Genomic DNA, 11,914 nt, shown 5'->3' on the forward strand with positions numbered 1-11,914 from the left:
ACTCTGGTGCTGCCCCTTCTGTCTCCAAACCTGTACATGTGTGCCATTTCAGAGAGAAACTTGGAAAGCCAAATGCTCCTAAGATTGCAGCACAGATTCTTTTGCCTCCTGTGTTCTGGCCTCAATTCACAAAACGAGATGTGCTTGTCTTTCCTTAGCAAAGCCTGGTTTAATTCTGTTTTCCAAAGAGTGAAATATAGCACTCGTTTTGAGAGCTGATGGCACATGAAATATTTAGCAGCAATTGCAAGCTGAATCCAGGCCTTATGTCTTTTTAATTTAATGGGAGACATAGCACCGTTATTTATGGTGTGTATTCTGCCCTTGTCTTCCCTGCTTTGTTGTGACCCTGAGGACCCCACGATCCTGTGCTGTGTCCTCGTGTTATTTCCCTGAAGGACAAGGAGTCTCGTTCAGTTGCTTTCGGCTCTGGCCCAGCCTGAGGGAGTGTGAACTGCATGGGAGTCTTCCTGGCAGTGAAAAGAGACCACGGTACCTGCAGTTCAGCGTGCTGGGTGCTGTGGCCTTTCTCTGGATTCCTCTGTAGCAAGTCCATACTGTGCGCTGCCTGCTCTGTGCCTTCCTACCCAGCAGGATGCTAAATCTCAAGGTTTCCTTTCCACCTTCTGTCAGAAACAGGCAGAGATGCTCTGAGGAAATGGAAAATGACTTCTTTGCAGCTCTCTGACCTCATTTCATGTTGTTATGGGTTTTGGAGCAGTCTGCTGACTCTTTGAAGCTCAAGGGAGCACATGTTGCCCTAAATGACTTGCTTTCTTTGCGTACTTCACACCTCTGATTTCTAACAGCCCCTCTCCCTTGTTCCATGTTTTTCTCTAGCTCTGCCTCTCTCCTTTTGTCATGCCGGGCTCCACCTGTGTCCAGTCGCTGCATGCACCTTACAGCTGCTTAACCAGGAGCATCTGAGGCTGGGATGGCATGGAGACGAAGGGTTTATATTCCAAAGGCTCTTGCAACATCACCCCCAATCAAGTAGATGTTGTTTGAAACAATACTTTTTTTTTTTTTTTTTTTCCGGATTCTTTGGCTTCAACTACAGGGAAATCAGCAAGAAGGGAGGAACACTTTGGAAACCCAGCAGGCAGCGCCTTCTGGTTGTGTGTGTACATTGCAAAGTCATCAGTCATTCAGTTGTTGACTCAAAGTTATTCTGGTTTTCCAGCGTGCTTGTTCCCCACTGAGTTACAGCCGCAGATGGTAAAAGTAAACTTTGCACTTCTCAGAGTGTAGTCTTTTCCCAGATTTTATTCACTCACTGGCTTTTGTGGTTTGGTTTGACTTTTAATTTCCTTGGAAATGCTTTACATATGGAAAAGGTAGCGCTCAGTGTGAATTTTGCTCTGATTTCTCAAAATTGCTTCCAATAGGAATGGTAATGTTCATCTCTCATGTTGTCTCTGACTATACCAGAGAATGGTTTCATCTGAGGAGCAGCATGACCTGGAGGGGAAGCTTTAGCTAGTACTTCTCTGGGATGTAGCTGTGTGGGGTGAACGCTCTGTGGAATTTGTTGGAGCACAAATGGAGCCATGTGGGACTGGTTAGAAGTGTGAGGGGAAGGGGGAAGTAAGGCCTATTGTTTGTAATTATAAAAGGCAGTGGTTACGTTGGGAAAAATGATCTGTAAGTAATTGTGATTCCTGCTATAGATGTATGAGATTGTGCGAAGGTAAAAGAGGCAAAAACACCCCCAACAATGCACTGGCTGGAGGTTCTGGTATTTGATACAGCATCCCAAGTGTCATCTGGACTGTGTTTAAGGTATGACTGTGTCTGATTATCCCCTGGCTGGCATCAGGGCGTCATTTAGAAAACAGCACTGTGTTCTGGAAGAGGATTATGGTTGTGGTACTGGTACTCACTGGAGCAACTTAAGCACTTCACTGGGGTGGCTTTGCACGTGCTTTGCTGCAGCATGAGATGTTGAACCCCTCACTTGAGCGAGCACAGGGTGTGCTTTTGCCAAGCACTGGGTGCAGCACTTAAGGGGATGGCTGTGTTGCCTGAGGTCAGGCACAGTGTGTCTTTGAAAGCCTCCACGATGGTGTCTCCTTGTTCTCTGTATGTTTTGAGAGCCCCAAACATGGTCCAAATTCAGTTCTTCTGCAGTTGGGACCCTCTGTGGTAGGTCACCCTTGTGACCTGAACACTCTGCACCACTCATAAAGTGCTCCTGAGAGCTTTGGGCTGTTGCGTTTTGGCTTTGGGTCTTGAAGAGCAGGGAGTGTTCAGCTTAATGCTCACGTTACTGTAACGAGCATCACTTGGCCCTGAGGAGACTGCTCCCTGAGAGGGAAGGGGGGGAACTGCACTGAAGGCAGGCATTTCTCATGGCTGAGCTCAGTCTGTCCTCTGTTACTGGTGCTGGCCTAATCCAGAAAGGCTCCCAGGTGCTTTGGAAGGGGTGAGAGGAACTTACTGGGATTTTGCTTGCTGGAGCTGTTGTAGTTACATGGGACTGAAGTCAGCTGGGACTGGCTGGCAGGGGCTTCTGGCCTGGCAATGTGGCTGGGGACACAAGGCACTTCTGTGTGGGGGACAGTTATCTGTGCTGACACAACAGCTTCTAGGCCTCGTGTGATTAATGCACGATTGTACAAGTAAGTGTATGAGTGCCTGGGTCAAGGCTGGGAGTCATGCAGTGGTAACTGAAACACTGCTATATCTGCATTTTGGAACTGTAATGGGAGACTTGCTCTTTTGGGATTGCTTACTGTGATTACAAAAATAATGTTAAGTGATACATCTATAATAGAGAGCTCTCTGTATTTGTATTCATTGCTGTTCCATTTTTTTGTATAAAAAAAGGTCAATGCATACATTTATTGCACAGCCAGTTCATTCCTGTTGACACTTCAGGCTATAAAATATAACTTCTTGTAAGTGTTGTTACCTTGAGAAGTTTACTGCAGACATAAACAGGGCTCTCTTTAAAATGTAAAACTTACATGTTAAGATCTATATTTTTTTCCTGTGGGCCAGGTACTGCTTGCTAAATCCCTGCCTGTGAACTTAAACAAAAAACCCTGCAGTTGTTTCTGTGTAGCATTGACAAATAGTGCTCTGAGTATCTTGATAAAGTACCTACAGTGTCTGCAAGGGAACCCCAGATTGCCTGCTTTTAGGTTGAAGGATTCAGAATTTAAAGCAGCCTTTTTCTGGCTGTCAGCTGTAGAGATCGGTTTGCTCTAGGAAAACGTCTCTTGCAGGCAGAGTATTTTACATCTTCCCCTTTTCCTTACTGTCAGCTGGAGCTTTCTATGGTTAAACTATGTGGAAGTGCCTCGCAATTCAGAGCAGTGGGGTAAGTATTGAAGTTACTTTGATGGAGTAACACGAATTATTTCCCCTTTCAGATTCCCAGACTCAGACTTATGAAAACGTGGAACTGCTTTCCTGAGCTGCAGATGTCAGCATGCTGTGTTGCAGGGCGCTGCAGTTGTGCATTGCCCAGGGCTTCTCTCTTGTGTTGATTCTGTTTCAAATCCTTCTAGCCCACCCTTGGAAAAGCCAGAGAGCCCTCGGCCGAGCTGGGGCTGGCTGTAAAGCTAGTGCATTCCCTGGCAGGCAGGACTAGATGGGGCTGGTGAGCTGCCTTTCCCCACCAGACTTCTCAGAAATATTTCCATCTGCCAGCTGGGACAACCCAGGCCTGAACTTCTGTCTGGAGTGAGAAACCCACCCACACAAAGCAGCCGTGCTGCTGTGCCTTGAGTTTTGAGTCTAAATGTCTGATAGCATGTTCAGGTCTAACTGCAGGATGAGAGCTAAAGCGTGCTTCAGCACTGAGGGAAGTGCTGAAAAACTACTTAGGGAAGAGGCCAATGTTTGGTCTGGTTCAGGCTGGATTGTTTGGAAGTACCTGTTCATACAAAATTTAAAGAAAATCTTGGAAACAATAGGGTAAATCTAGATAGAAGCTGGTGATCTGCTCTGACGTCAGTAGGAGTTCCTCCAGTTCCTCCAGTGCCAGGGTGACAGCTCATCCACGGAGACAGAAGTCTCTTGTGTTCATTGGGAGTGAAGAAAATGCTTTGCCTATTTATTGTTTTATGTGTGGAAATGAAAGCTTACTGTGGGTGTGGGTCTTCCTCACTAACAGCTGATGTCTGTGTAGCACCTCGGAAGATGTGAATTATTGGCTCTTGCTTGTTTTGAATCGATGTTTTTGACAATCAGCAGGAAAATTGAAGCAGGAATGAACCAAACCTGATTCTTGGTTTGGACTGGCTTGGTGTAAAGGCAGGGTGTCCTGGGCATAGTCCAGGACTGCCTATATTATCATTACTATTATCGTTGTTATTATATAGATGCCTATAGTATCAGTGTTCTCAAGCTGGTCAAAATGCTTCTGCTGAGCCTGGGAACAACATGAAGGGTTCCAGGATGAGCCAAAAGGCATTGTCTGTGTTGCTGTGGGCTTTGAGTTCAGCTTTGTGCACACCGACTGTCTGACAGCTGTCAGATAAACTTCTCCAGCTGAAGTCAGAGCAAGAGACAACAGAGCTCTTCCTGTTCTTGATGCTGTTCTTGACTGCAAATGATAAATCTCACATTTTTCTTTAAAACGTCTTTGCCTTGCAACATTAGGGAAAATAAAGGAATAAAGTATAACCCACTGCTTGTAGCTTTTGTGTTGAGTTGTTTTCTGGTGATATCTGAGAAAAGGAGAGCAAAGTACTGTTTCCAAAGAAAGACCGGTGAATTTGGGAATAGGCTTTTTTCTTTCTGCCTCTGCTTCATTATCAGTATGTTAATCCTGGTAGTGATACCTGCCTGTGCCTTATGCACATTTTACTGTCATTCTTTCTGATGAGTGTATTTAGTAAAACACTTCAAGTGTAGCCTTTTGATATAAATCAATCACTTTCTTTTCTTTGTAGGTATGTTGCAGTGGATCTGAAGGTGATACAAGAAAGCATTCTACTGTGCTACAGGCTCCTCGAAAGAGAAGCCTCCTGGCAAGGCAACCCTGAAGATGTGGACTGCCGTTGTATTCTTCCTGCTGTTTTCCTTCTGTATATGTGAGAACCGATTTCCTGTCCTGAAAGGAAGAGGAGTCCATATAGTGCAGATAAACAGGCTGACAACTGAAAGGCAATGCAGGCAGGCTTGTAAAGGCTCAGCTGCTTCAGGTGAGGTTCTCATCCTTCAGCAGGAATTCCAGCTGGCTTTTCTCTTTATTAAAGGTCTCTTCTGCTCCCCTGACAACTATCTATCTTAGCTCCAGTTGTTTACAGGCATTTACAGTTATGGCTTCTGTGTGCAGTCCTGCGGTGCTAAATAATTTCTGACAGCTTTGGTTAAATTGAATCCAGAGCAACCATTTCCCAGGGCCTTTCTAGCTTCCGTAAGAAACAGCATTCATGTGCTCTTGGTGTGCGCTGGTAGCGTGCAAATGGTGTTAGGTCACTTGACTTGAAGGATGATTATTCTATGCTGCCAGATGTTTGCAAGTGAACAGGGCTATAGTAGACAGCTGCACTGGAGTGAGTAGTCTTGTGTGTGTTTTATCCACCTTTTGAAGAAACTGCTTGTTAATTATCCTGCAACCGAGCACAGCATTAAGACCAGGGGAGATGAGAGCCTTCTGGTGTCTACCTCTGAGATGTCTTCAAAAAGCATTAAACTTCTAAATGAGTCTTTGAAAGGCATCCTTATTAAGGACCCTAACTTGTCTAGCCACATGTCAAATCTAGTAGTGTTTTAAAAAATCAGTGATGCTGTGGTTGAGATGAGATGGCAGACAAATGTCTGACAGGTTAATAGGAACATCATAAGGACTTTTTTTTTTGATGCTTAGAGCTTAATTATTTTATACAGGAGTCTGCTCTATCCCTTCACAGTGGAAAGAAAGCACCTTTGCAAACTATTTTTTTTGTCTAGGAGATAAAATATGAGTGGGTTTGTTTCCCAGGCACCAGAGCTTCAGAGCTCCATAGAGAGCTGATACTTGGGGTCTGTAACATTACATGTTTGTCTCTTCCACCTGAGAATCTCTAAATGCTGTGGATGTGTCAGCTTCACAAGATCTTTATAAGGGTAGAGAAGGTGCTACAGCTGCCTATTCCAGAGAAGGGAGGTGAGGGACATCAGAAATTCAGTCTGTAATCAGGGTTTGGAATGGAGACTGAGCACGTACTTTGCCCTGTTGCTGACTTCAGCCACTTCTTTGTACTCATCCCCTTGTTTCTTATTGGTATGGTGTTTCAGAATGAGCAAGTCCTGTTGTGTGTTAGCTGTGTTGGGCAGAGGGGCTGAGGGTGTAAAAGCAGGTGACCTGGTCCATCTTTGAGAAGCCATACAAAAATACGTACTGCCCTTACTAGGTTTTACATTCTTTATTAAACCCACTAAAGCAATTTCATTCCTCTTTCTTACTTGGTGGCCAGTCTCTTTCTTTATCCTGTGTTAGCGGGAAGAAAGAAAGGATACAAACTCTTGGCACAAATGTGTAGTCAGGTGCAGAGAGATCATCTGGAGAAAAAGACCTGAAACGTCCTTTTTTTTTGTATGTTAACATCTCAGGTATGTCCTGCTTACCTTGCTCATCAGGAATCTGGGAATCCTCAACTGACATATTCTTGCTGAGATGGGCACATTCTCCATCTTGTAACACTTTCCCTAGCAGCATCTGGAGGCTTGAAGCCGTTATGTTAGAAAACATACAGAGGTTAAGAGTTACTACCCCTGTTATCAGCCCTGGAGAATTTTCCAAGCAAAGAGGAGTGGCAGGGCAGCAAGTGTCTTGCAGTGGAAACAGCAGCCAGGGTCCTGGTCTGCAGCTCCAGCTCTCCTCAAAGGGAGCACTCATCAGTCCAGTTCTGTGGAAGCATCCAGTTCTTCCAGGGTGCGGTTCTGCTGGCAGCAGAAATCAGGCTGCTGAAAATGCTGACCCCATCAGTCTTTTTCTGACCTGACTTACTAGATATGTAGCTAATACAAGGTATGCTGCTGGCTTTTTTTTCTTTTCCACGAGAAATGAGAACTGACACTATTTACAGTAGTAGACAGTCTGTGATCCTCTGCTAGCATGGTTCTCAAGCAGGGAACAGGAGGTGGGATTAGGAATCAGAGCACGTTCAAACATGGTTTCCTGTCTGAGGAGGGGACTTGATTATAGCCTCCTATGTGTGCCTGTTGAAGCTCTTAATTTTATTGCTTTTTAAGTACCAATTTTAAAGTGTTTGAATGGTTTCATTGACTTTCTTAACATTTTATTTGGTAAGTCAGTAAAATGCCACTTTGCTAGTTTCTTTAGGGCTGTCAAAACAGACTACAGTTGTCGGTACAGGGATTTCTCCAAGTTCATAAATTTTCCACAAGCTCTTTTAATAACTGTGGTAATGTAAATGTTTTATTGTAAAAGTTCAAGCTTCTCACAGCCTTAATCCTCAGTGAGGGTAATTCTCTTTGTAGATAAGAGCCATGTGTACCACATGTGTCTGTTCTTTGCCCTTTTCTACACTTCTAATAAAACACAGAAATAAACTTCTTCTACTGCCATACACATAAGTTCTCTGATCTACTGATGGGTGGTCAGTTGGGTACACATCTGCTTCATCCCAAACCGAGAGCTATCTTCTCCTGTTGCTTCTTGTTACAGCACATGATATTTCCCAGTCCTAGAAATGCATTGCACACAAGGTAAAAAGTTAGAAAGGATGCCAGGAGTGAGAGTTCCTTCTGTGATGACTTTTATGTGAGCTTATTTAACTTTGTGTTGGGATTTGACATACTGAAAGGCCATTTCTTTGATGGCTCCCCTGGCCAGTGGTATTATTTTTCAGCAGATGATTAAATTTGTGGAACTTCAAGCACTGAGATGAGAGCCATGTCTCACAGAGACATATGAGAGATGTCATCCATCTGCCCATGGCTGACAGTTACTATCTCAATTGCAACTCACTTTTTCTTCCTTATTAAGACATTAGGTGAATGCTAGCATATAAATGGGGTCTGTCCAAACTCAAAGGCACACCTTGTTATTGTCTGGGTGATCAAATTGTTGTTAGATGTTGGCTCCAGGGGACAAGCAGGTTGGTAGGCTGCAGCTGCTATTTATTAACTTCAGTGACTTCAATTATTTTCACGAAGGCTGAGTCAGGATCCTTTTATACTGTACCTTCCAGATATTAGTTGGTTTTTGTTTTAATTCTTCATTTTCAGCCATGAAGCAGTATGTTCAGTTATGCTGTGTATAATGACCCATTTTCTTATTTGTCTGAAAGTGTTCTTTGGTCAGGCAAGGGTTTTAAGAGCCTGACTAAGGTGAAGTCTGTTCTGGCCTATTGGATTTTAGGGGTTCTGTGTTGGAAGTGGCTAATAGTCCTGATACCTGCCTTCTGCTGTCTTTAGGTAACCATCACTGCAACTGGTCTGTGCCCTACCAGAATCACTGCATCCTGTTGCAGTGCCACCAGCTAAGTGTGTGCCAAAATGCTGAAGACCAAGAAATCAAAGATCTGCTTGGAGGTAATGCTATGCTTCAAAGTCTTGCTAAATCCAGGATCTGATCTTTTTTGCCTTAAATTTAAACCTTGACTGGCTTTCAGATAAAGGGCGATGGGTTATGAAATACCTGCAGGATGATTCTGTAACTGAAAAATGTTTTTCTAACAGCTCTGGTACTTAAACAGCTAACAGTTTTACTAACAGCTCTGGTACTTAAATGTGCATAATATGTCTTTGGGTAACTTTTATTGGCCTCTCCATGTGAAAGGCATGATTCATTCAGCCCATGTGCATTCCACATTCTTGTCCTTATGAAAATAAAGGCATAACAGATATATTTATATTTTTTAAAAGAGAAAAAATGTCTTGGCATTGTATTTTCTGAGATAGCCAGGATTTTTGTGCCAGAGGCAGCAGGCTGCTTATATAATCAGAGCAGTCTTAGTAGCAGCTGCTCATGGTCAATTTTGAGTGCTAGGGTCTTCAATTTTAATCGACTAAGTAACAAAACAGAGCTTGCTCATAATCGAGGAGTCAATCTTCTAAAGTATGTTTCAAGAGTATGCCATATACAGGCTTAAAAAAATTGTTCATTGTTCTTTTGCATTGGCAAAGGTTTCTCTGCAACATAGGAACCAGACCTCTGATAAGCAGATGGGATTTATGTCACAATAAATCTAGATCACTAGTTGTGAAGGAGGTTCTCCTGAAGGACAAAGGTATATGTGGAAATTCTCAGTTTTGAGAGGTGAAAATTAGGAACCTAAGCATGAAGGGCTTATTGAGAATGTGTTACTTCATGAAAACATGACGCTGCTGCTTCAAAGCTGGTGTTCATGACGCTGCTCCTTTTGTGAACGTTTGTGTTGTAGCTCTGTACTTCATTACCCTCCTTTCATGGAATTAATTCCCTGGTTGGGCAAATGCCAGAGGTCTGTGGCAGGAAAAAAAAAAAAGTAACCCAAAGGGATTGTATACAATAAAGGCAGGGGTCTGGATTTTCATGTTGTTGCTGACTCCGGGACCAATTCAGTCCGGTTAATGCATGTACTTCAGAATATACATTCTGGTTAGCACATGGGAGTGTGAGGTCAGATTTAGGCTTGAGAGTTTTATTCTTACAACTTTTTTTTTTTTTTTTTTTTTTTTTTTTTAAGAAATCATCTTTGGGGAAAGGGAAACAGTCCAGTTTCACCCCCAAAGCTATGCACAGAAAACAAAGAGGATGGTGAAGGCACAGATTGAACAATACAACAGAGAGAACCAATTTTCCTCCACCGCTCAGGCTCACAAGGTTTACTTGAGGCAGTTGGCTGCGACTGCAGGTTATCCTGAAGCATCAAACACAGAAAGACCTGCAAGCAGCGTTACTACCACCACCACAACTGTCAGTGCTACCACAGTTGTAACAACAGCGGGTACAAGTGCAACAACTGTCCCTGGGGAAGCTAATAAAACTACCAAAGCCTCAAATACTTCGGGAGTGAACCTTCTTACCACCATGTCCACCACTGTCCCTTCTCCCACTCCTGCTAAGGACACTGCTTCCACTTCCAGGAGTATCAGCAAGCTCCTGACCACCACTGAAAAATTAGGAAATAATAGCTTTAGCTCAGTATCAGCCTCCTCTTCTACTCCCATCACTGCCACTGCTGGAGCAGATACTCAAACGAATCGCACCAAGCAGTTTAGCACAGCCACCAACATGATCAGTGCTCCCCACCCCAGTAGCCTCAATACTGTTGGAACTACCCTGAAAACACCGAGCACAACATCAACCACGCTCACCAGACAGGATGCAGTGACATCTTCCACTGCTTCTACTCGTGCTGCTACGTTCAGCCCCTCGGTGAGTCCACATTCTGCGAATTCAACATTCTCCATGTTGCCAGAAACAAATAGAGCTCCAACATCCTCGAGTGAATCAACCTCTTCTCAGGGTCCTACGAGAGGTGCCATGGGTTTACCTAGTGGCCCTACAGCAGAAGCTACAACTGGGCATGAAATAAAGTCAGTATCTCTTACTCCTTCAATTAAACATACAACCACCACTTCAGCAAACACACCTGGAACAACAACTTCAAACATTGCAGAGACTCAGGACACAAATAATGACTATCTTCTCATTGCTGCGGAGCCTCTGACTCAGTACTTAGTGGATAAAAGTTCGCTTCTTGCAGTGCTTTTATTTGGTACAGTTTTTTTCATAACTGTCATAGTCCTTTTCCTTATGCAGGCTTATGAAAGTTACAAAAAGAAGGATTATACACAAGTGGATTACTTGATCAATGGCATGTATGTGGACTCAGAGATGTGAAAGGGTAGGGATAAAGCAATAGGCAGAAGAGATTGAAAGGCCTACCTGGCTTGTTTTTCTTTCCCAATTGCCTATAACAGAAACTGAAAGTGCTTCCAAATTTAATTCTGGTGCAATTTAGGAGAAATGCCATGTACTGTATTAAGAAAAATATATATTTTTTATTCAACTGCAACAAGTTGCTGTAAAAAATAGTCATTTTTAAAACCTTTCCATAATGTACTATAGCTTTGATCATTATTTTTCATTGTAAATTACCTATCTTACCTATCAAGGGGTAAGCCATCATCCTCTGAAAATGATGTGGCACTTTTTCAACTGTTTACATTGCAAATTTATCATGTTTCATTATTTTCATGTGTGTTCCTTTTTGAAAACAAAACAGAGGATGCTCTCACCTTTTACAAAATACTCTGAAATCACTCGATGAGAAGTGTGAAGTATTGCTACAATGGGGAACTTTTAATCTAATGTGTGTTGTATTTCGGTACGCTTCTAGCTTGTAAAAAGAGGTCTGTTTACAAGGCATTGTAAACACTGTTTACTGCTAATCCAAGATACTTTTTTCACTAGGGAGCAGATTACTGTGCATCTTCATTTACATGATCTTATTTTTGTATTCACTCAATAAATGGAGCCCTGAAAAGGGCATATCTTATTGCATTTCTGTTTTCATTCCTGTTCTCTTCATCTTAGAAGCAGACAAGTGGCCTTTTGAGGCTTGTGCCAATGAGATCTGTTTGAATATTCCAAGTACAGGGTTTTAGAGGACTGCAGTGGAGGTATGAATGTGTCACAGAAGATGATGCTTGTCTTTTAGGGTATGGCTTCTGTTCCTTCAGAGGATTATGCTGTCAGTCTCCCAGTGATGCAGAGACACTCACCTTAGTGTGATTAGTAACTTTCATGCATAGAGCATCAGGCTCTTTTCTTGCATTCAGGACCAGCACAGAGTCTCTGGTAATCTGGAGCCCTTATTGCACATGCACACACACAGCTGACCTCTGAAGATCTGCAGTTGAGAGGGAATATAAAACACGTAATTTGTGTTACATATATATAATACATATAGTATTCTTCAGCAATTAATTCATATATACTAGTAGCAAAAATGCTGGATCA

General features: G+C 43.0%; 1 protein-coding gene across 13 annotated transcripts in view; it reads left to right on the forward strand.

The window, feature by feature from the left end:
• Nucleotides 1-11,455, forward strand: part of LOC101803041 (uncharacterized) — a 28,868-nt gene extending 17,413 nt beyond the window's left edge. For 12 of the 13 annotated variants that reach the window (XM_027458523.3, XM_027458520.3, XM_027458519.3 and 9 more), the window contains 3 exons: nt 4,905-5,156; nt 8,380-8,496; nt 9,633-11,455. In XM_027458523.3, coding sequence (XP_027314324.1) covers nt 5,000-5,156; nt 8,380-8,496; nt 9,633-10,792 — 1,434 coding nt within the window. In that variant the 5' untranslated portion in view covers nt 4,905-4,999 and the 3' untranslated portion in view covers nt 10,793-11,455. Of the gene's footprint in view, nt 1-2,401; nt 2,426-4,904; nt 5,157-8,379; nt 8,497-9,632 lie in introns of those variants that run through there. The other variant, XM_072038502.1, reaches the window with a different exon arrangement.
• Nucleotides 11,456-11,914: the final 459 nt, after the last annotated feature.

This window comes from Anas platyrhynchos, chromosome 5 (genome assembly GCF_047663525.1).
Source record: "Anas platyrhynchos isolate ZD024472 breed Pekin duck chromosome 5, IASCAAS_PekinDuck_T2T, whole genome shotgun sequence".
Classification (NCBI taxonomy): domain Eukaryota; kingdom Metazoa; phylum Chordata; class Aves; order Anseriformes; family Anatidae; genus Anas; species Anas platyrhynchos.